General features: G+C 38.0%; 1 protein-coding gene across 1 annotated transcript in view; it reads left to right on the forward strand.

Moving 5' to 3' along the window:
• Positions 1 to 25,542, forward strand: part of col28a2b (collagen, type XXVIII, alpha 2b) — a 48,668-nt gene that overhangs the window by 20,713 nt on the left and 2,413 nt on the right. Inside the window, exons 12-34 of the mRNA XM_056459382.1 lie at positions 2,482 to 2,550; positions 2,864 to 2,932; positions 3,780 to 3,848; positions 7,261 to 7,329; positions 7,954 to 8,022; positions 8,097 to 8,165; positions 8,254 to 8,322; positions 10,356 to 10,427; positions 11,173 to 11,241; positions 11,601 to 11,672; positions 11,757 to 11,825; positions 11,906 to 11,974; positions 12,070 to 12,138; positions 12,802 to 12,870; positions 12,955 to 13,023; positions 14,456 to 14,524; positions 15,183 to 15,251; positions 15,333 to 15,413; positions 16,471 to 16,506; positions 16,598 to 16,634; positions 18,310 to 18,867; positions 21,856 to 22,103; positions 22,181 to 22,349. Coding sequence (XP_056315357.1) covers positions 2,482 to 2,550; positions 2,864 to 2,932; positions 3,780 to 3,848; positions 7,261 to 7,329; positions 7,954 to 8,022; positions 8,097 to 8,165; positions 8,254 to 8,322; positions 10,356 to 10,427; positions 11,173 to 11,241; positions 11,601 to 11,672; positions 11,757 to 11,825; positions 11,906 to 11,974; positions 12,070 to 12,138; positions 12,802 to 12,870; positions 12,955 to 13,023; positions 14,456 to 14,524; positions 15,183 to 15,251; positions 15,333 to 15,413; positions 16,471 to 16,506; positions 16,598 to 16,634; positions 18,310 to 18,867; positions 21,856 to 22,103; positions 22,181 to 22,349 — 2,308 coding nt within the window. The remainder of the gene's footprint in view (positions 1 to 2,481; positions 2,551 to 2,863; positions 2,933 to 3,779; positions 3,849 to 7,260; positions 7,330 to 7,953; positions 8,023 to 8,096; positions 8,166 to 8,253; positions 8,323 to 10,355; positions 10,428 to 11,172; positions 11,242 to 11,600; positions 11,673 to 11,756; positions 11,826 to 11,905; positions 11,975 to 12,069; positions 12,139 to 12,801; positions 12,871 to 12,954; positions 13,024 to 14,455; positions 14,525 to 15,182; positions 15,252 to 15,332; positions 15,414 to 16,470; positions 16,507 to 16,597; positions 16,635 to 18,309; positions 18,868 to 21,855; positions 22,104 to 22,180; positions 22,350 to 25,542) is intronic.

The following is a 25,542-nucleotide window of genomic DNA, read 5'->3' on the forward strand; positions in this document are numbered from 1 at the left end:
TGTGAATCAGGGAGTTGTTAACACTAGACTAACTCTGAACAGATCATTTTAATCAGGGAGTTGTTAACACTAGACTCACTCTGAACAGATCATTTGAATCCGGGAGTTGTTAACACTAGACTCACTCTGAGCAGATCATTTGAATCAGTGAGTGTTAACTGTAGACTCACTCTGAATGGATCATTTGAATCAGTGAGTTGTTAACGCTAGACTCACTCTGAATGGACCATTTGAATCAGTGAGTTGTTAACTGCAGACTCACTCTGACTGGATCTTTTGAATCAGTGGATTGTTAACTGTAGACTCACTCTGAATGGATCATTTGAATCAGTAGGCTGTTAACTCTAGACTCACTCTGAATGGATCATTTGAATCAGTGAGCTGTTAACTGTAGACTCACTCTGAATGGATCATTTGAATCAGTGAGCTGTTAACTGTAGACTCACTCTGAACACATAATTAAAAAAAACAGATCAAGTAAAGGTTTCCTAAGATAAAAATACTCAGATATAAACAGATACTTAAAATTACACCCAAGTACATCAGTGAAGTAAAAATAGTTACTGTCCACCACTGATCTAGTTGTCTGTCTGTGCTGATATTCATCTGTGTGCTGTAAGAGAAACCCAGAGCCTAATGATTTATCTGGAATGTTCTTCTCTCACACACTGATGGCTGTCTTGTGTTTGTTGGCTGAGCGTGAATGTCTGGACATGCACACACTAAATTCATGTGTGTGTCGCAGCACAGATCAGTGTTTCTGACAGGTGAAGGTGTTCTGTCTAATGTGTCTGAACACAGTAATTGCAGTCTTCAGTCCAGTATGTTTGGCATGAGCCGTGCAGATATTGGAAGCAGGCACATTCCCTTAAGATGAAGTATGTGGTATAAAGCAGCACGTGTTTATTTCCCTGCTCATATTAACACAGGCTTGATAACAAGCACAGTGACTTCACATTCAGCCAACCTGACTCAATCCAGATGATGTAAGCAGTTTATGGCTGCAGCTTGAGTTTTGGGATCGTTCCATGAGGATTTGTTTTTAATTTGGATTTAAATGTGATCCAAACCCTCACGTTGCTCCAAAAGCACGCATGAAAATGGCTAAATCTATTTAAAGCCTTTCTTTGAGCGTGACAACATGGGAATACAGGGAAATGCAATACAAAAGGGGGGATACAAGGATGCATTAATTAAGGAAAACAACGTAAACTATATCCAAGAGAACCGGAGGAGAATCTGAAAGCATTTTCTTAGCAGATGCTATTATCAAAATAACTTACTGTTACGAATTCAATTAAAAATCCTTAATCAAAAAGAAGTTAAACCAAAACGTAACAAGATAACAGGAATTAAAAATATAGTCCCTGGTGCCCCCGTGCTCTCTCTCCTCAAGATATAAACCAAAACACAAACCACTGAGAATTAACAAGAGCCTATTATTTATTTACAGAAAATAAATAGGGTGGTGCAGTGGGTAGCACAATCGCCTTACAGCAAGAAGGTCGCTGGTTCGAGCCTCGGCTCAGTTGGCGTTTCTGTGTGGAGTTTGCATGTTCTCCCTGCGTTAGCGTGGGTTTCCTCCGGGTGCTCCTGTTTTCCCCACAGTCCAAAGACATGCGGGACAGGTGAATTGGGTAGGCTAAATTGTCTGTAGTGTATGAGTGTATGTGTGAATGAGTGTGTGTGGATGTTTCCCAGAGATGGGTTGCGGCTGGAAGGGCATCCGCTGCGTAAAAACGTGCTGGATAAGTTGTTCATTCAGCTGTGGCGACCCCGGATTAATTAAGGGACCTATTTGCTTAGGTGTTACCAAAGTTCTTTCAATTTTTTTTACCTTGTTAAGTTACCTTGTATTTATTGCATAATAGGGCAGCAATTCAACAAGTCTTTCTGCCAAAATAGCAGTTGCTGATTTATTTTGGGATTGCATGAGTTTTGAACTCATTTTAAAAACACAGCAAACATATAAACATATAGATCCTTTTCACATTTCCGGGTTTCTCAGTAGCGGAAGTCATCATGGTTGGGCAAACTTAGAGCGCAGTGAATAGGAGAGCACAACAAGTCATTTTTTACAATCTTATTTGCTCAAATAATAAAATAAATAACACGATGGTGTTATTAAGACTTTCAGAAAAAGAAAAAAAGACTGAAAACGGCAGACAGAAGAGAGAATAATGTCAGATTTACTCTCCTGTCATTAGAAACTGCATTAGCAATGCCTCGCACACGCAGTAATTGTTATTTTATTCTGTAATGTGAAGCAAAGATGATGTTATACATCCATAAACACATATAAATGTTCATATGCTTTTAAAAAAAATCTAAATATTAAAAACTTCAAGGATTTAAGATGCTGATGACCATTAAACACGTCATAACAGGCTTGTGGAAAGGGTCCATTGCTGTGGTTTGATTGGTGGTCTAATCTAGTGTTTCAACTGATTATCAATGTTTGGCATATTTCTGCTTCTTCAGGGCGAGAGAGGATTTCCCGGACCCCCAGGGATACAGGGAGAGACTGGCATTGGACTTCCAGGACCAAAGGTTGGTATACATAAATATATATACATATATAATATACACAAAATCTTCTGATGGCGACGCAGTGGTAGTGCTGTCGCCTCACAGCAAGAAGGCCGCTGATTCGAGCCCCGGCTGGGTCAGCTAGAAGGGCATCCGCTGCATAAAACATATGCTGGATAAGTTGGTGGTTCATTCCGCTGTGGCGACCCCGGATTAATAAAGGGACTAAGCCGAAAAGAAAATGAATGAATGAATGAATAAAAATCTTCTGATATTATAAGTTCCAGTTGACTAACATTGGTAATCATAACACATGTGATTTCTTTATTTTTAGGGTGATGTGGGCTTTCAGGGAAGAATGGGTCCTCCTGGGCCTCCTGGGCTTGGCGAGCCAGGTTTACCGGTGAAAAATAAATAAAATTAATCAGCACAGGCTCATTAGAAATATGTGCTTCATCCTATACTGCAAAATGTACGTCAACATATATTTGACTGCAGTTTCTAGATAGAATGAACAGTATGATGCCTACAACTTTTGTTCCTTTTCACACTAATGACATTCACAGGGACATATTATCAACAAAAAAAGGATTATTTTCATGCAGTTCTTTGCGCAACACTAAATAATTACCACAAATCAACTTAACAGGGTTTGTGATTTGTAGTCGAATACGTTTGCATCACCTATCTGTTTCCTTATAGCCAACATTTCTAGCGTGGTCAGTTTGCTCGTAGCTCACTTGTCTCACTGGTGTTGCTCTTGTGCTTGCGGGTTTGAGTCCTGTGAAGCATGCTTTCACAAAAGAGGTAAAAGCAAAGTCAAATCAGGGTAAAATTATGTAGCCGTAGTGCACTTCTTCTCTTATGTGTGCTTTTGAACGCACTATTGGTTGGGTTTAAGGAATGGGTTTTGGTCAGTGGTTTTCTGGTGATCTGCACAAGCTCTGCCCTCTCTTGGACGTGTACAAAAAGGACGTTTATCTGAAACGTACATCAAAATGTACCATAAGTAACGTATTTTAGATTCACAAAAATGTACACAGCGCCCTCTAGTGGATTTGTCATCTGAAACGTGCATTGAAATGTACCCAGAGCAACTAATTTTACATTTAACAAAAATGTAGGCTGAGGGATGTATTTCCAATGAGCCTGAGCTGAATATACACACGTTCCTGCATATACTATTGATTGCAATTGGAACTGAATGTATTGAAACAGTCCTAATCTCGACATTGATGTTTACTCTAAAGGGGCCACAGGGGCCACAAGGTTCGCCAGGAGAAAAGGGCCCTCCAGGAGAGGGTTTTCCAGGACCAAAGGTATACACAGTATTTTTATCATTTTCAGATCCAGTGTGCGTGACCTATCAAGGCTATCAAGAGGTTTATTATGTGTTTTATCCACGTTGTGTCTTGTGTGCATGGTTTTTATCAGAGCCTTCGAAATGTCCTTGTGACCTCTAAGTTTCTATTTCTGAGTGATCCAGCATTCTTTCATCTGTTTTTATAATTAAATAATAAGTCATATTCAAAAATTGCTTTCGTTTGGCTGTGTATCTGAAAAGTGCAGGGTGTGTTAGATATATTTTTGCAGATTGGCAGATGATCGGGTCAGTGACTGAAAGTCCATGCAGTAAAAAACTTCAGAGGTTGTTGACTGAGTTGATAACAGTTCAGAATGAGTTTTTCACTAAGGTGATCATCTTTAACAACAATTACTTATTAAATAATGTCTACACATATACCTCACTATACGCTGAGTGAAATTGGTGAAGGAAATACACTGTGACCATTTTAACGTGCTTTAAATTTGACGTAACCTTCATAATACATAAAAAATCCTTTAAGCTTTTACATTCTCAGTCTGTTTGGTCCTGAAGAATTATTATTTTGTAAAACAGTCAAATTAGCGTTAAGTAACTAAACAAAATTGTATATGATCAGCAACTTCTCTTTAATAAATAATATGAAAAAAAAAATTCAAGCCTCGGCTGGGTCAGTTGGCTTTTCTGTGTGGAGTTTACATGTTCTCCCTGCGTTCGCGTGGGTTTCCTCCGTGTGCTCCGGTATCCTCCACAAGTCCAAAGACATGTGGTACAGGTAAATTGGGTAAGCTAAATTGTCCGTAGTGTATGTGTGTAAATGAGTGTGTAAGTTTCCCAGTGATGGGTTGCAGCTGGAAGGGCATCCGCTGCGTAAAACATATGCTGGATAAGTTGGCGGTTCATTCCGCTGTGGCGACCCCAAATTAATAAAGGGACTAAGCCGATGAATGAATGAATGAATGTTACCTTGTTACTCTTGTTATTTCAAGAGTTCACACTTAGATAATGCTTGACTATTTTAGCAGGTTTGGCATGCTGTCCCGGGAGAGAACCCTGAGCTCGGAGATAGATGAGCCCAAGGCTCCCGCCTGGAAGAAAAGCATTAGGAGGGATACGAGATCGGGTAGTTCTCGATAACTTCCCAAGAATAGACAGCTAACTGCATCAGTTTGAACGTAGTAGGTGCTTGTGACTTTAACTTTAGTTGCATGTTTTTTGAGTGTGGGAGGAAACCAGAGTACCCGGGGAAAGCCCACGCGAACATGGGGAGAATGTGCAAACTCCGCACAGAGAGTGTCAGCTGGCTCCGCTAGTGATTGATCCAACGACCCCCTTGCTGTCGGGCAACAGTGCTAGCCATTGAGCCACCGTGTTTCCTGAACTTAGAATTGAGGAGGAGGGAGTAGGGATGGATGGGGGGGGGGTGTTCCAAAACGAAGATGAAGAATGAAGTTTAGGCTGGATATTTATATTAAATTTGGAATGATCCGATTGGGTAGTTAGTGATTAGTGATAGGGATCAGTTGTCGTCAATCCTATCACGTGCTCCACTCGAAATTAGTTTGTGAAACTTCACTTTGGTATTTACATGGTATTCAAATTCATCTATACATGAATAACAATGAAATTAATAAATGCATAAATATAAACAAATTAACAAAAAAAAAACCAGAAACACTGCTCTTGTAACATGGGGAGTGACACAGACAACTGAAGTTTAGATCCACTTGCAGGTTTATTCTAGGGATGGCTGACGTGAAACTGACGTTTCGACACTGTGTCGAGATCCCGAAGCGCAAGTGTTTCGAAACACTGTACCGAAGCATGATCCGAAACACCCAGGTCACGTGACTAAAGTGTTTCGAAACACCTGGTCACGTGACTAAAGCGATTCAAAGCATCGATCAGTTCAGAAGCGTTTCGAGACTTGGAGAATCTGCATTTGACTGATAGGGTCAAGCTTATGCTGTTGTCACGTATGGCCTAGTAGACTGTGCGTGTGCATATTGATACACTGTTCATATTACTGTTGGGTTCTAATCCCGAATTGTACAAATACTTCAAAATCATGATTTTATGTATTTTAATCATGTTACTGTTTATGGTGTAGTCTAGATATGATACAGCTGCAGATACGCCATCAATTTAGCATCATTTTTGTAACTGTAAAACAATAATTAATATTGTACAGTACTGTGATGGTTGGGTTTAGAGTTGTGGTAGACATTAATAAAATACAATAAATGGGAAATTTAATGAATAATATAAATAATTCTTGTTAACTTCTGTCCACAACTGTATCTGATCTAGCAACAACCCTGTTTTATGACCGAAACAAGCTATATTTTTTCACAAAGTGTTTATTCGGATGTCAGACCAATGTTGAAACAAAACGATACACAAACAAAGCATCTCAAACTGATATTAGAGCATTCCAAAATAACTGTATCAGTCTGGATTCGAACCAACAATTCCCGCATGGAAGTAAGAACCTTAACCACTCCACTATTTCATTTGAGGATTCGATCTTACAAAGTGGGGTTTAATACCTCAATTTGCTCAACTGTTCTTTGCTGAAACTGTTCCAGTGCAATACATAAAAAATGACCACTAGGCGTCACTGTAGAGTGGGGTTTCGAAACGTTTCGAAGCTTCGACACATTTGCTTCAACTGTTTCAGTGTTTCACGAAGCCTCGCTTTGCCCACCTCTAGTTTATTCGGAGTCAGGCAAGCAAAGGTCAACACGGGTGCAAACAGATGTATAAAGGCAATCCAGAATCGTAGTCACTATAACAGGTGAGAAGTCGGAAGGCAGGCGGCAGACAGGGACAAAAAGGCAAACAAGGCTAAGGTCAAAAAAACACGGAGAAACAAGACTAAGGAAAGCGCGTTGAATTGTCACTTTACAGGTGAACAAGACTCGGCAAAGGAAGTGAGTGTGTGTGCTGCTAAAGTAGTGTGTGTAATCAGTCCAGAAGCAGCATCAGCTGTGGGAGTCTAATCAGTGGAGACTTGGAGCAGGTGTGTGTGTGTGTGACATGACTGAATATGTAGTCCAGAAGTTGTAGTCCATGTGAATGTGCGTGAGATCCGGCGATCTTGGGAGTATGATCGCTGGTGATCGTGACAGCTCTGAAAAGTTTTCAAACTAAATCAATTAGCTTTACTTGCATAATTATTAACTGTCATGTTTAAAAAAGACAAATATCTCTTCTTTCTTACACTGATATAAGTTCATATGTAATTTTACGCATTATATTTTTGACATCTAAATGAGCTCCATACACAAACGTTGTGCTCTATCCCAGATGAGTTGTGACCTGTAAACTTCAGCAACAGCAGATATGAAAATGGGAATGGCAGTGCGTTTAATGAATTTGATGGTTTAAATGTTTGTCTTTTACAGGGAGAGAGGGGTCTGGAGGGGCCAAAGGGACCCCGAGGACCAGCAGGTACCGCCATTAAAGGAGACAGGGTAAGCACAGAGATCAAATAAGCTTTGAGCTATTATCTTATGCATTTTTTTCTTCTTTAAGACTCTGATGCTTTTGCTTCCCCTTAGAATTAATCCACGTTTTTGTTCTTAAAGGGACAGTTCACCCTAAAATGAAAAATTACTCACTATTTGCTCACCATCAAGTGGTTTCAAACCTTTCTGGGTTTCTTTCTTTCAGTTGAACATAAAATAAGATATTTTGAAGAAAGCTGAAAATCTGTAACCATTGACTTTCATAATAGGAAAAACAAATAATATGGAAGTCAATGGTTACAGGTTTCCAACATTTTTCAAAGTATCTCATGAATGTTTGAAACAAGTAAAAGGTCAGTAAATGATGGCAGAATTTTCAGTTTTGGGTGAACTATCCCTTTATCTCTGAAGATAGTGGTGTAACTTGTTTGCATATTTACTTTATTAAACTTCTGTGTGGATGTGTGAAGGAAGCATGTCCCAGCATGCAGTACTGTCAGTACTCAGCCTGTGGCCAAGACATATATGAATATAAATGTTGTATCTATTACACATTCCAAATCATTTATATAAGGTTGTGCATGATTTTGCTTAATAGTGTGTTTATTTGCGTTTTTGTTCTTTTAAAAGGGGGACGTTGGTTCTCCTGGCCCTCCAGGACCAGTTGGGCTAACCGGAGCAGGAATACAAGGAGAGAAAGTATGAAAAAACGTGAGCATTAAGTAAAATGCATAGCACATCCATGTATAATAATGCTTTCATTCATTTTTTAGGGTGTAGAAGGACCGCGTGGACCCCCGGGAAGCAGAGGACCACCGGGTGAGGGCTACCCTGGACCAAAGGCAGGATTTTTTTTTCACTGACATCATTTAAATGAGTTATAGTAGACGGTGGCAAATGTAATTTAAGGATGTCTGTATGTGCTTGAAGGGTGATCAAGGTTTACCAGGTGAGAGCGGTGCACCAGGAGAGAGAGGAGCAGGTGAACCGGGAGCTAAAGTAAGTCTTGTTCACTTTACTCTGAAAACATTATTGACTGTATTATCTTTATAAATTCACAATCTTACTCTTGGGGGCCGTTCACATCAAGCATGATAACTATAAATATAGTAATAACGATAGAGTTTTAAAATCATTCAGAATGTAAAACAACAGCAGAGTTCAGACCACAGCTATATCTGTAACGTGACGTGGACGCTGACAAGGAGGTGTGGATCCAAACGCAGTGGTCAGGCAAGCAACAGTCAACCCAGGGGCAACCCAGAGTCGTGGTCGAATAACAGGTGATCGGTCAATACAGGCAGGCAGCAGGCAACGTAAACAAACAAACAAACAAACAACGATCAGTACACGGCAGGACAAGGCAAGGAGAATGCATCGTAATTTTAACAGATTAACAAGACTCAGCGAGTAGTATGTGTGTCTGTGCTGCTTATAAAGTCCATCTAATCAGTCAGCTCCCCGCTGTGTGAGTGTAATCAATCATGATCTGGAACAGGAGTGTGTGTGTGGTGCATGACTGGGAGGGTGGGTCAGTTGATCGGTCAGTCTTTCAGTCAGTCATTCAGTCAGTCAAAAAGTCAGTCAACAGCGGCCTCTGGTGGGTTTACGCAAGAACATCAGGCGCGAGAAATTTGAAATCTCAAAAAGCGTACACACTGGCCTCTCGTGGATTCACAAAAACTGCAGAAAAACGTGCTGCCGGGATGTATTTATCAGTCTGCAGAAACGTCTGTAGAGGTACGTTTTCAGAAAGAGCCTGGGTTGCATGTAACTATCAATAGTTAAAATAAAATAAAATATTTTCTGGTTTGGCAATTCAACAGTTTGAGCAAAATGAGACACACTAGCTATAAACACGCTGACCACATATCTTGATCACCTTGATCTTTATTAGTTGATGATGACTATCAATGTCCAGATTTAACAGGCTAGAAAGCATAAAACAAGCACTGCTCTTTTTCAGAATGTTCACTGTCACGTCTGCATGCAGCATTCAGGGTCTGAATTGTGTTGTCCAAGTCCCACATTATGATCTGTGTTCAGTTGATTTGATGATTTGAAAACGTAGCCCTACAGACGTTTCTGGACATCGTGAATTGTGTAGCCGGAGGTACGTATGGCTGCATTTAATTTTTTTAAACGAATGCTACGGAGCTGTATGACGCCATTCCTTACCAGCTGACCGCTTACCTCCTTATGGACGGCATTCCGGCTGCAACCAGTTTGTCTGTTAGCTCGCCATGTACGTCGGCGGACTTGATGCGCAGAGAGGAGTTGACCACAATGACGGGGTTTGAGCCTGGTGAAGAACGGTTCCAGAAAGCAGCTAAGACAAAAACAGAATCCAAATAATAAAATAAACAAGTAAATAACAGGGTGAGAATGTGGTAAAATCTGAAAATGTAAAAACCAGACGAGGGCTTTTCTTTTTTTTTGGATTGCTTTTTAAACGTGTTGGTTCGGTTTAGGGAAATGGGTGGGCGGGTCAATAAATAAAATTGGTTGTGTTTAGAGAAGGGGGAGGGTGGGTCAGTTGATCGGTCAGTCTTTCAGTCAGTCATTCAGTCAGTAAATCAGTCAGTCAACAGCGGCCTCTGGTGGGTTTACGCAAGAACATCAGGCGCGAGAAATTTGCCAAAAAGCGTACACAATGGCCTCTCGTGGATTCACAAAAACAAAAACTGCAGAAAAACGTGCTGCTGGGATGTATTTATCAGTCTGCAGAAACGTCTGTAGAGGTACGTTTTCAGAAAGAGCCTGGGTTGCATTTAACTATCAATAGTTAAAATAAAATAAAATATTTTCTGGTTTGGCAATTCAACAGTTTGAGCAAAATGAGACACACTAGCTATAAAACACGCTGACCACACATGTTGATCACCTTTATCTTTATTAGTTGATGATGACTATCAATGTCCAGATTTAATGTCTGCATGCAGCAATCAGGGTCTGAATTGTGTTGTCCAAGTCTCACATTATGATCTGTGTTCAGTTGATTTGATGATTTGAATTATTTTAAACGTGTGCAGGGGGAACCTGGAGCTCCAGGACTGTCAGGATTACCAGGTTTACCAGGGGAGGACGGAGCTCCTGGACAGAAAGTACCAGTCTAACCTTAATTACTCCAAAAGTGGTCCTATTATGATTTTTACTGTCTTAAATTTTGGTCACAAAAGTAAACAGTTAGACACAAAAGATTGATCTGAGCTGGAATCATTATATAACAATAAAACCCTCTAAAGGTGAAGCTTGGAGAAAGAAACATGGCTTGTTACAGCCTACACTACTATAATCATTCAGTCACAACAGTCAAATTGTGCCAAACAGTGACAAATTGAGCATATATAAATCTACTAACAATGTGATTTGTAGTATCCGGATGAGCCTTGTTTTTCTTTAGGAGTCACTTTCCCTGGAATGTTGGGATTGACCAATCAGAATTAAGTATTGCAGAGAGCCCTGTAATAAATCAGTATTACAGTATATATAAGGGTCTGTTCTATAGTCTGTTTCTGAACTCCCTCAAATGACTCCAGTGTTGTCCAGAGTCTTAACAAGGCTTTAAAATTCATGCAATTATTATTTTGAAGAGTAACTGAGGCATAAGCTGTAAAGGCACCACCTTTTTCTGGAAAGAGAGGTGGGACGCAGCAGCTCATTTGCATTTAAAGAAATGTTTTGGGGGTATTTTCAGCATGGTAACATAAATGACCAGTGAGGCATTTTGGAGACACCTGAGATAGGATTATAAAGGGCATAATAGGACCCCTTTAAATCATTTAACTTTTTAATCTACATCAGCATCTTAGAAAAGGCCAAACACATTCAATTCGGTATGTATTTCAGGGAGAACCAGGGGCCACTGGCTTGAGAGGTGCTGAAGGAGCAGCAGGAGTGGGCATCCAGGGTGAAAAAGTAACTCTTTTACGCTTTACACATTTATTAACCGTAAAGACCCCATTAAGTTATAGTTTCCTGGATGAGATTTTCAATGGGATCTTAAACTGTAAACCTGCTTATTTCTTACTGAATATTAAGGAATGTGTTATTAATGTTGAAGGCATAGTCATATTGAAGATTGTTGGAATAAAGCACCCATTGACGTCCATAGTAGGAACAAAAAATACTGTGGAAGTCAGTGACCAGAATTTTCATTAAATCTTTATTTGTGTTCAACAGAAGAAAGAAACTCAAACAGGTTTGCAGCTAATGGATGAGTAAATTATAACAAAATGTGTGAACTATCATTTTAATGTGAATATGTGAATTTTAAGGGTGATCAGGGTCAGAGGGGAATCCGTGGATTAGCAGGTCCGCCAGGAATTGCTGGACCCTCAGGGTCAAAAGTGAGGTTCTCATCAGTAAATCTGAAATATTTTGTCATTTGGTCCCTAGACATTATATAATAAATATGTGAGATGTTTTTGTAGGGAGAACCTGGCACCCCTGGGCGACAGGGATTACCTGGGCTACCTGGACGGGCAATATCAGGACCAAAAGTAAGAGCATTTCCATTGCGATAAACAAGTGTTTGGTTTTTGTATCATAACACAAAGGAAATCTTATTATCTTATTACAGGGTGACATCGGCCCATCAGGTCCATCTGGTCCAGTAGGAGAGACTGGATATGGACTTACTGGACCCAAGGTTAAATTGATTTTCAACAATGGTTAAGTAAAGTAAATTCATGTTCTTCATCTGTTGTCAGTCCTCCTCAAACATGAATGTGCTTCGTTTCTCAGGGAGATCGCGGTGACCCGGGTCTTCCTGGTCTGAGTGGTTTGAAAGGGGACGGATATCCTGGTCCTACAGTACGTAAAAATATTTGCAAGCACTTATTAAATCTATTCCATTTTCATAACATCATGACAAAGTCTTCACAGTTCACAATTCTGTCATTTACTGACCCTCCACAAAAAGGAAACTGGGGACTTGCGTAAGATTTTGTACAACTATGGATTGCAATATTACTATCCAACATTATTCAAAATATCTGCTTTTGGTTTTAGTGGAAAAAAGAAAATCACAAAGGTTTGGAACCACATGAGGGCGTCTCAGGTGTCCCACACTTCTTGAAAGTATTTGAAAGTGCTTGAGTTTTAGACAGGCTGCACGGTGGTACAGTGGGTAGCACGTTCGCCTCACAGCAAGAAGGTCGCTGGTTCAAGCCTCGGCTGGGTCAGTTGACGTTTCTGTGTGGAGTTTGCATGTTTTCCCCGTGTTGGTTTCCTCCAGGATTGCCTCTGACATTTTAATGACTTTCATGGCACTACAAATGCTGGCTATCTGAATTACAAAGGTGCTTCATTTGAAATAAATGGAGCTTTAAAAAGTGCTTAAATCTGCTGTTTATGACAGAATGGGGACCCAAATAATGAGTACATTTTCATTTTCCATTAAACAATCCCTTTAAGGATGCAGCATGAGCGTGTTTTGCTGTTGTGTGTGTTTGTCATTCATTTTCTGTTTTACAGGGCCCTCCTGGTCTTCCTGGTCTTCCAGGTGAACCAGGTCAAGAAGGCATAGGAATACCAGGACCAAAGGTAGCATGATGACTATGGGTCACCCTAGAGTAGATATGAAAATCAACAACATATAGGGTGTATTTAATCATAATTGTGTTTTAGGGTGATGTTGGCTTCAGAGGTTTACCAGGCCCACCTGGACCTCCAGGGGAAGGACTGCAAGGACCACCTGTAGGTCATTTAAAACAGTGATATAATAATTCCATCTTGATTTAGCATGTGTCAGTGTGCTGTAAGATTTTAGAAAAGTAACTAATGTAAGTAAAATAATGGATTTATAAGGTTCTATCTGCCTTCTGAATGATTTTGAGACTTTTGAGAGTTTTAGCATTCCATATAGCAAACAACATGTGTGTAACATTTCTCTTTCATACATTAACATGACAGAGACCCTAAGGGTTCTCTAAATTTAAATGATCAAAGTTCTCTTACATTTGCAAATTGGAGTAAATAAACCACGGTAATTCAGATAGAACCTTCTCATTCTGAAAAGTCATTTTCCACTTGGAATTATAAGGTTCTGTCTGGCAGATCATTCATTGAAGCATTACTTTTTCAAGAAATACAATAAAAAAATAAATAACTTGGTGTTGTAACAACATGTTTATGCTTGAGAAAGTTAGATTTGGGCTTTCTATAACATTTATTTATTGTTTTAGGATGATTATTTTTACTTGTTCAAATTTACCATACTAGGCTGTGCTAAATATTTTATCCAGTGCAGATGTTAATTTTATGTAATTAATATGGTCAGAATTATTCAACTTTATGCTTTATATGAATGATTGAACTATATTTATTGAATTATATGCCCCATGATTTAAATTAAGTATTTGCCTTTCAAGGCTTCGTATTAAATTTAAAGACTTTAAATGGAAACTATGAGCAAATGAGTTTAATAAACACTGAAAAGTGTTTCACAGACTATATATACACAAATAAAAACATTCCACATTTAATACATACACTTTTTAAATATTCGTTTCTTTTTTAACAGTGTAAAATTTAACATTTAATCTCAATGTCTAGAAATGCTTCTAAATCATCACATTTAAACACATTTCAATGGAAAAATTGCATGAAAAAACAGTAGCTTAATAGTAATTTTTCATAGCACATTTAAAATATCATATCATTTAGTTGAAAAGTCATGTAAAGTCATTTAGTCATTTTTCCTTGCAATGTATTTTAATACAATATTTATTCTGACATTTTACTGTATAATCTCTTTAAGTACCAAATCACACCATTATCTGGGCTTCCTGTAAGACAGTGCATTATGTATCCCTAAATGAACTCTCCTTGCAGTATATGCCATTACTCAACGGCTTCATCTTTTACTACAACATCTTAACAGCACATTTATCATATCATAGCACTCACCATCATATATTCAGCACACACACACACACACACACACACACACAGATACACACACACACACACACAAATCTGTTTCATATTGTCACAGAGTCTGAATGAAGTAATCCAGTAACCTTAACGTCATTCCAGATGTTTGAGTGCCACTTTTATCTCAGCATGAATGACTTTGAATGTGTGTTTTTGGCATTTGGGATGAATAACCTGTTTATGAACACAACAGGGCACCATGGGAAGACCAGGACCTTCTGGGCCTACTGGACAACCAGGACAAGGTATACAGGGTTCAAAGGTGAGACACTGACATACATGTACAGTTGAAGAGAAAATGATTAGCCCTTATTATTTGAATTCTTTTCCAAATACCTCTCAAGTGCTGATTAACAGAGCAATGATCATTTTCACAGTATTTTCTGTAATATTTTGCTTCTGGAGATGGTCTTTTTTCTTTTAGGTGGGGTCAATATTATTAGCCACCTTAAGAAATGTTTTTTTTTTTCAATTGGCTACAGAACAAGCCACTGTTGTCCAATGACTTGCCTAATTAACCTAGTTAAGCCTTTAAATTGCTCTTTAAAGGGCCATGAAACCCCCGTCTCAGCAGCTCTACACCTCTAGTATAACTTTGTTTAGGTGGGAGTTTGCATGAAAAGGGGAGTTTCAGTACATGCCCGTGCTGATTTTCACAGCAGCAACACAGAAGCAGGCATCATCGCATCAGTCATCGAATTATTTGCCTTCATCTGAATAAGACAATAATAAGATTAAGGTGTTTATTTGAGTTGCTTTTTGAATGTTCCTTTTCATGATCCCGTTTTACATGTTATAGCACACAATACGATTAACGTCACTTTATAATCTAATGAGAATTAGTTGACATGTAGATGCAATGTAACTTAATTCAACAAACGGACCATCAAAATAAAGTGTGACCTAATGTACTTTTCCAGGGTGATCAGGGGTCACAGGGAGTGACCGGGCCAAGAGGACTTCCTGGAGAAGGAATGCCGGGGTCAAAGGTCTCAGGTTTTGTTATGTGTTCTGTGTTGTATATTTGAATATCTATACAGTTTAATATGGGACTCGTTTATGTTTTTCAGGGGGATCGTGGAGCTCAGGGTGAGAGAGGGGTTAAGGGAGTTAAAGGTGATATGGGAGATCCTGGTGTTCCTGGACAAGGAGTTAGTAAACAAACCTACATATTAAAGTCATCATTGACAGTTTTTGAAAATGTATTGCAGAGATTATTATAAAGTATTTATTGGTTTACATCATTTCTTCTTTCAATTCACACGTCCTCATAATCCTCTCTGAATGGTGTTTACGTTTGCAAGGGCAGAATTCATTCATTTATTTTCCTTCAGCTTAGTCCCTTATTTATCAGAGGTCACCACAGCAGAATGAATCAGCAACTATTCTAGCATATGTTTTACGCAGTGGATGCCCTTCCAGCTGCAACCCAGTACTGGGAAACACCCATACACTCTCACATTCACACACACTCATACACTACGCCAATTTAGTTTATCCAATTCACCTGTATCGCATGTCTTTTGACTTGTGGGGGAAACCGGAGCACCCGGAGGACACCCACGCCAGCACAGGGAGAACATGCAAACTCCACATTAAATGCCATCAGGCCCAGCTGGGACTCGAACTAGTGAACTTTTTGCTGTGAGGCAACAGTGCTAACCACTGAGCCTCAGTGCTGTCCACAATCAGTTCCCTGGAGATAAAATCAAGCCAAACCATATTGTCTTCTAAGCGTTAATGTGGTCATGTTATTGGCCCTTGAACATTTCCTGCTTGCTTTCATACTATTTCATAACTAACAAGAGGCAATTCAATCATATTTTAACTTTACACAGCTATCATAACATTATTTATCAATATGTGCACCTTTTTGGATTCTTGGAAGCTATGGAAATTAAAAATGTTCAACAGTAAATATATTAGGACCATTGTTATGGTTTACATTCCTCAAAATGGTCTATACAAACAGAATTGCTGCCTATTTAAAGCTAATTTTAATTATTACAATGACCGTAATAATTTCTATTTTAATTTAGGATTTTATCTAAGTAGTAGTACAGTAAGGTAGTTTACTAAATTGGGAAATGAAGCCATTTAATCATTATTTTTCTCTTTAAGAGAGTCATAATTATGTGTATAAACCAACTCGATGCTGTCAATGGTTTATGCAGCATGTTTTATTAACTATTTCCGTTATTTTTTCAGGGTAGACCAGGAATCAAAGGAGAATCTGGGCTGACGGTATGACTTTTACATCATATTACCACATTCACACTCTACTAGGCACATTTAAGTGAATCAAACATGATGGTTCTTTTGTTGTTGTTTTTAGAGAGACGAAATAATCCGAATGATCAGGGAGATTTGTGGTAAGTGGTGTTAAATATATACAAATATGTTTTATTTTTTAACTCAACAAGGATGCATTTATTTGATCAAAAATATTGTATAAATAGTCAAAATAAGATTGTAATTTGAAATAAATTATTTCTATTTTAATATATTTGTAACATGCCATTTATTCCTGTAATTCAAAGCTAAATTTTCATAATCATGAGCCATCAGAAATTATTCCAATATTAAAGATTTGTTACTTAAGAAATATTTCTTATTATTAATGGTGAAAAATGTATATTTTTAAAGAAATATACATTTTTATAACAATATGAATGTCTTCACTTTTGATCAGTTTAATGCATCTTTGATGAGTAATTGCATTAATATCTGTGATGAAAAAATATGATAGTAGTTATAATAAATACTGTAGTGCTTTTTAAACACAGAAGAGTAAAGTGTCTTATACTATATACACTCACCTGCCACTTTATTGTGTACACCTGTCCAACTGCACGTTTTTCAACGCAAATTTCTAATCAGCCAACTCACATGGCAGCAACTCAATGCATTTAGACATGGTCAAGACGATCTGCTGCAGTTTAAACCGAGCATCAGTATGGGGAAGAAAGGTGATTTAAGTGACTTTGAACATGACATGGTTGTTGGTGCCAGACAGGCTGGTCTGAGTATTTCTGAAACTGCTGATCTACTGGGATTTTCACGCACAACCATCTCTAGGGTTTGCAGAGAATGGTCTGAAAAAGAGGAAATATCCAGTGAGCGGCAGTTCTGTGGGCGCAAATGCCTTGTTGATGCCAGAGGTCAGACTGGTTCCAGCTGATAGAAAGGCAACAGTAACTCAAATAAGCACTCATCACAACCGAGGTCTGCAGACGAGTATCTCTGAATGCACAACACGTCCAACCTTGAGGCAGATGGGCTACAGCAGCAGAAGACCACACCGGGTGCCAGTCCTGTCAGCTAAAAACAGGAAACTGAGACTACAATTCACACACGCTCACCAAAACTGGACAATAGAAGATTGGAAAAACGTTGCCTGGTCTGATGAGTGTCGATTTCTGCTGCATCATTCAGATGGGCTCAGAATTTGGCGTCAACAAGATGAAAGCATGGATACATCCTGCCTTGTATCAATGGTTCAGGCTGGTGGTGTTGGTGGTGTGGGGGGTGTTTTCTTGGCACACTTTAGTACCAGTTAAGCATCGTACTGGTCAAACCCAGTACTAGTAAGGTGTACCTAATAAAGTGGCCAGTGAGTGTATATTATGCTTTGTTAATGAATGCCTCAGCGTACTGAAGTATAAAATACAGTAAACTGATTAACTGTAATAAATTCTAATAAAGTGTAATAAATCTAAAGTTTCTCAAGTAAACTTTAGGTTTTACTACAGTAAACTGTTGTGTGTTGTAGTGTAATATACCCCAAAGTTAAGGAAATCTACAGTTTTGGGTGATTTGTTTATATTACCATAGTTGTTGTTTCAACATACCAACTGTAGAGTCACCACAACAGATTAATTCAAGTTTTGTACTATAGTATGGTTCAAAAACACTATAGTGTTTACTATAAATAGTATATAAATGCTGTAAATACTATAAAAGACTATAGAATTTTTTTATTAAGTGTCTTTATTGTATTTTACCCTAATCACCAATGGCTATACATTCACATACTGTGTGTTGCAGGCTGTGGAGTCAAATGTAAAGAGCGTCCCATGGAGCTTGTGTTTGTGATTGACAGCTCTGAGAGCGTCGGGCCTGAAAACTTCGAGATCATTAAGGACTTTGTGGCGGCGCTGGTCGACAGACTTACCATAGGCCGCAATGCCACTCGTGTTGGCCTGGTTTTATACAGCCTGGAAGTCCAGCTTGAATTCAACCTGGCTCGCTATACAACCAAACAAGATGTAAAACAAGCCATCCGCAGAGTTCACTACATCGGCGAGGGCACCTACACCGGCTCTGCCATCCGTAAAGCCACTCACGAAGCCTTTTACAGCGCCAGGACGGGAGTGAGGAAGGTGGCCATCGTCATCACAGACGGACAGACAGATAAACGGGAACCTGTGAAGCTGGAGATCGCTGTCAGAGAGGCGCACGCTGCCAACATCGAGATGTACGCTCTGGGAATCGTAAACATTAGTGATCCCACACAGAAAGAGTTTCTCCAGGAGCTCAATCTTATTGCATCGGATCCTGACAGTGAACATATGTACTACATTGACGACTTCAACACATTGCCAGGTACTGAATACAGCTTTAGATGCACATACAGTTGAAGTCAGAATTATTAGCCCCCTGTATATTTTTCCCCAATTTCTGTTTAACATACTGAAGACTTTTTCAACACATTTCTAAACATAATAGTTTTAATAACTGATTTCTTTTCAGATATTCTACCAGAAACGTACATTATCTGTCCCTGAAATAAAAACATTAATAAATAAATAAATAGATAGATAGATAGATAGATAGATAGATAGATAGATAGATAGATAGATAGATAAATAGATAAATAAATAAATATAATAGATAAATAAATAAATAAATAGATAAATAAATAAATAGATAAATAAATAAATAAATAAATAAATAGAAAAATAAATAAATATAATAAATAAATAAATAAATAAATAAATAGATAAATAAATAAATAAATAAATAAATAAATAAATAAATAAATAAATAAATAAATAAATAGATAGATAGATAAATAAATATATAGATAAATAAATAAATAAATAAATAAATTAATAAATAGATAAATAAATAAATATAATAAATAAATAAATAGATAAATAAATAAATAGATAAATAAATAAATATAATAAATAAATAGATAAATAAATAAATAAATAAATAAATAAATAAATAAATAAATAAATAAATAAATATAATAAAAAATAGATAAATAAATAAATAAATAAATTAATAAATAGATAAATAAATAAATATAATAAACAAATAAATAAATAAATAGATAGATAAATAAATAAATAGATAAATAAATAAATATAATAAATAAATAAATAAATAAATACAGTGAATAAAAAGTATTTCATCCCAAAAATGTCTAAAACGGACTGATGGTTGATTTCTGTAAGTTGTTCTGTAAAGGAAAATGTCATTCATTTGGTTCTCAGATTTCTTTTTTTTTTATTAAAAACACTTTACAAACGAACAAACCCTGTCAATGTCCTTGTCCTCGGCCCAATCGAACCTAGAGCTTCAATAATTTTGTTATGCTAAAAGCTGTTATTTAGAAAAAAACACTTCAGAAATGGCAAGTTTAAGCTGTTATCATTCACATCAATTGATTAAAAATAATAAAATGATGAATAAGTTTTACAAATAAATACTATTTTACAATTGTCCCCATGTTTCTGTCAGTCCTGTCACATTTGCATTAAATTTAACATAAAATGTGTGCAATCCACCTTTAAGGCTATAACTCAGAGGAAGTGACTGACCATTTGATGGAGGAGAAGCTGACAGTGATCAAGGATGCGTTCTGTCATTGAATTGTATGATTTTATGATTGTTTTTGTATGATTTTTTGAGGAGGACAAGCTTAAAGGTCAGGCCATGTCACATTTTTATAAGTAAAAATGCCATTTCTGGAAGAATGTCCCTTTTATCTTTGGCCTGATGATAGTACATAATATTTTACTAGATATTTTCCATGATACTAGTATTCAGCTTAAAGTGACATTTAAAGGCTTAACTAGGTTCATTAGGGTAAAGTTAGGGTAAATAGGGTAAATCATTGTATAATGATGCTTTGTTCTGTAGACAATCGAAAACCAAAATTGCTTAAGCGGGCTAGTAATATTGACCTTAAAATGGTTTTTAAAAATTAAAAACTGCTTTTATTCTAGCCGAAATAAATCAATTAAGACTTTCTCCAGAAGAAAAAATATTATAGGAAATACTGTGCAAAATTCCTTGTTCTGTTAAACATAGTTTGGGAAATATTTGAAAAGAAATTACAAGAGGGCGAATAATTCTGACTTCACCTGTACATGTACAGTACTGTATAAAAGCATTTCTCTGGCGAAAGTAAAGTACACACAGTTGAAGACTTATTATTAAGTATTATTAGCCCTTTTGTGAAAATTGAATACCTTTTTCTAATATATCCCAATGTACAACAGAGCAAGGACATTTACAGAGTATTTCCTATAATACTTTTCCTCTTGGTTTATTAAAAAAGAAGTACCTTTTAGAGAGCTAGTTCACCCAAAAATGAAAATTCCCTTCACTTTTTCCAAGCCTGTTTGACTTTCTTTCATCTGCTGAACACAAAATTAAATACACTGAAGAAATCTGGAAACCTGTAACCATTGACTTCTACACTACTTGTTTTTCCTACTATGGAAGTCAGTGGTTACAGGTTTTCAGCTTTCTTCAAAACATCTTCTTTTGTGTTCAGCAGAATAAAGAAACCAGTAGAACCAGTTGAGGCAGAGTAAATAGCGGGTAAATTTAAATTTTTGGGTGAACTACGCCTTTATGCTCAATAGTATTATTCCTCTTAAGAATTTGTTGTCCGTTGACTTGCCTAATTAACCAATTTAACCCTTTAAATTACACTTTAAACTGAATAGTAGTATTTTGCAAACAAACATGGTTTGGTAAATGGTTTCGTCATGGTAAAGACAAAAGAAATGAGTTATTAGAAATTACTAATTAAAACTATTATGTTCATTCATTCATTTTCCTTCGGATTAGTCTCTATTTCAGAGGTCGCCACAGTGGAATGAACCACCAACTATTCCAGCATATGTTTTACGCAGCGGATGCCCTTCCAGCCGCAACCCAGTATTAGGAAACACCCATAAACAGTCATTCACACACACACACACACACACACATTCATACACTATGGCCAATTTAGTTTATTCAATTCACCAATACTGCATGTGTTTGGACTGTGGGGTAAACCGGAGCACCAGAAGGAAACCCACACCAACACGGGGAGAACATGCAAACTCCACACAGAAATGCCTGAAACTGGCCCAGCCGGGACTCGAACCAGCAACCTTCTTGCTGTGAGATGACAGTGCTAACCCCTAGGCCACCGTGCCCCCCACTATTATGTTTAAAAATGTTTTTAAAAAATCTCTCCGTCAAACAGTTCTTGGGAGATATTAAGAAAATAATTAAAATTAATAATAATTTTTGCCCTCAACTGTATTTCTCTAATAATTATTCCTCTGTTTTAATTCTCAGCTCTGGAGTCCAAACTAGTCAACCAGCTCTGCGAAGATGAAAACGGAGCTCTTATCTTCAGCCGCATTAATGGTTTTGAAAACGGATATGGTCTGAACGGGAACCGGATCAATGGTAACGGCGGGCATAATTACGACACCATCACATATGAAGGCAGCAGAGAAAACACAGGATCACCGTCTGCCACCAACACTGTGATCACTGACAGCGGGAGAGGAGACACGTTTGCTGGTCCGGACATTAAACCGGTTAGTGCAGACAACACAATGAAATGAGCTTTTAGTTTGTGTATTCATTATATTTTGTTTCATGAATATTTTGTCAGGTGGTTGAGCGTGTACCTGAGACGCCAGAGACAGAAGGAGCTCCAGCCGTTACTGGGACATCCACACATAGCAGACCTTCATCCGGGACAACAACATCATCATCGTCTGTGAACACATCTTCAGCTTCAGTGCAGTTTATACCAGCACCACGACCACCGTTACCTAAAGGTACAAACACAACACACTCGCTAACTCAGCGCAAAACACATTCAGGGTCTACGCTGAAAAACTACTACTCATTGGATTTACGAATGGTAGTGTTTGCTTATGTTTATGTTCATTCATCTGAGGCAGCACATTTGTCATGTGGTGTTCCCCAGGGATCTGTTTTAGCCCCTATTCTTTTCTCCTTATATATGCTTCCTCTGGGCTCTATTTTTCGAAAACATGGTCGGTCTTTTCACTGTTATGCAGATGACACCCAAATCTACCTGCCTTTGAAACAACGTTCAAATGGGCTAGAGACCCTTATGGTCTGCTTGTCGGATGTGAAAGACTGGTTGTCCTTGAACTTTCTAGATTTTAATGAAAGTAAGAGTGAAATGATTTTGTTCGACCTGTCAAACTCTTCCAGAGCACCGATAGTTAATCTAGAAAAATTAAGTTTTTCTATGAAGCCCTGGGTAAAAAAATCTTGGTGTTAATCTAGATGATGGCTTGAGCTTTGACAAACAGATAAACGCAGTGGTCAAATCCTGCTTCTTTCAGCTTCGACTATTAAAAACAGTTAAATCTATTTTATCTTGAAAAAATTTAGAAAAAATAATCCATGCAATACATACTACTAGATTGGACTATTGTAACTCATTATACTTTGGGATTAGTCAGAAAACCTTATCCCGGTTACAAGTAGTTCAAAATGCTGCTGCAAGGCTTTTAACAGGGACCAAGAAACATGAGCACATTACCCCAGTTTTACGCTCTCTGCACTGGCTGCCTGTGCACTATCGAGTCACTTTTCAAATGCTGCTCTTGGTTTTTAAATCTCTAAATGGCCTGGCACCTTCTTATCTGTCAGACATTTTAATTGAGCATCAGCCTGGTCGGTCTCTTCGGTCATCTAACCAGAGACTGTTATTCATACCTAAGTCGAGGCTGAAATGCAGAGGTGGCCGTGCTTTCGCAGTAGCTGGTCCTAGGCTGTGGAATGCTCTGCCCCTCTGTATCAGATCTGTTTCATCCCTGTCTGTTTTTAAATCTAGGTTAAAAACTTATCTCTTTGATTTGGCATTATATCAGTGAAAAGTGTCTGTTTTAGCAATAATTTTATAATTTTATATATACATTTGTTTTTTATCTGTTTTGATTTGTACTGTGCAGCACATTGGTCAACCTCTGGTTGTGTTAAATAGTGCTATAGAAATAAAATTGACATTGACATTGACATATGGGCTGAATTTAAACAAATACATACAATTTAGTAATGTTCAACTTAATTTCTATGTTTAAATTCAGACCATAATAATTGTTTGTAACCACTAACATTAAAACAATTGAGTCAATCCAATGAATCATTTTCGTCAGTGTAGAGTTTATTTTGTTGAAAGAAATTAATACTTTTATTCGACAGGGATGCTTTAAATCAGTGTTTCCCAACCCTGTTCCTGAAGGCACACCAGCAGTACACATTTTCAACCTCTCCCTAATCAAACACACCTGAATCAACTCATCAGAAGATTAGAAGAGACTCTAAAACCTGAAGTTAATGGGTCAGATAAGGGAGATATTCAAAATATGTACTGTTGGTGTGCCTCCAGGAACAGGGTTGGGAAACACTGCTTTAAATCAATATAAAGTGGCAGTAGAGAAATGTATCATGTTAAAAACATTTCAGCAACAGTTTAATTTACAGTGTACTTGTTGCACATTCATTCATTTTCTTTTAGCTTAGTCCCTTTATTAATCTAGGGTCGCCACAGCGGAATGAACTGCCAACTTATCCAGCATATGTTTTACGCAGCGGATTTCCTTCCAGCTGTAACCCATCACTGGGAAATACACACACATACACCACGGATAATTTTAGCTTACCCAATTCTCCTATACCGCATGTCTTTTGACTTATGGGGGAAACCGCAGCACCCGGAGGAAACCCAACGCCAACACGGGGAGAACATGCAAACTCCACACAGAAATGCCAACTAAACCAGCCGAGGCTCAAACCAGTGACCTTCTTGCTGCAAGGCGATTGTGCTACCCACTGCGCCACCATGAGGCCCCTTGTTGCACATGTCATGTAAAAACAATGTGTTATGCACAATTACAAGCAACTAACCTTAAGAGAGTTCATGTATTTAACTCAGAACTTGAATGTAGCTGCGCTGTAATGAGAATGCCATGAAATAAAGATTTTTGTTTGATGTAATCTCTACTGAAAAAGGAAGAGTGGGCAGGACATAATACAGCCTTTGTAAAAACAGCCAATAACATTTAGTTTTAATCCCAGCAGCCAGTGAAAGTAGCTGAGCTCAAGCGCATCAAATAAGAAGGGGGCGGGGCATGTCAGAAACTAGAGAGCATTTGATTGGTCAGATGATTTGCAGAGAAGCTGAAGTTTGAGGTGACGTTAATAAAATCATTGACCAATTTACGTGGAAGCTTTGAAAGTTCAAGTATTAGTTTTATATATCCCAAACCCGAATTTTGTCACAGTTTTTTTTAGCTAAGAGATATACTTAAAACGAACATACTGAAACTAACATCTACATATTTTTTTTATTTCAAGGGACCTTTTAAAGGTGTCGTATGTAAGTTTTTGACGTTTTCTAAAGCATAAAAACACCATAAAATGTTTGCAGATATTAAAGAAACATGCTCAGTGAACATTCTTGTTTATCTGAAAAACAATGCTGCAGTCAGATATTCTGCTTTGATAATGTGTTTTCCGTGCCGGAACGGCTGTGTTTGTTTTGGTCATTTTATCCTGCCCGGTTTAGCCAATTATATTTCAGCACCCAGGTTGCCTTGTTAGAAAAAAGCTTATTTCATTCATTCAGTCAGGAAAGCTCTTAAAGCATGCGATCGTGACCGAAATGCAACCTCTGGTGGACAGTAGCAGACTCATGAGACGCAGATTCAGAGTTCCACATGAGGTTATTAATTAGCAAATAATATAAACATTAGGTGAGCAGGTTAAATTGTAACCCCGAGTCCTAACAACACGCTAAGTCAGGCATGTCCAAACTCAGTCCTGGAGGGCCGGTGTCCTGCAAAGTTTAGTTCCAACCCCAATCAGACACACCTGGGCTAGCTAATCAAGCACGCACTAGGCTTTCTAGAAACATCCTTGCAGGTGTGTTGAGGCAGGTTGGAGCTAAAATCTGCAGGACACCGGCCTTCCAGGACAGAGTTCGGACACCCC

Source organism: Danio aesculapii, chromosome 6 (assembly GCF_903798145.1).
Source record: "Danio aesculapii chromosome 6, fDanAes4.1, whole genome shotgun sequence".
In the NCBI taxonomy this organism is placed as follows: Eukaryota; Metazoa; Chordata; class Actinopteri; order Cypriniformes; family Danionidae; genus Danio; species Danio aesculapii.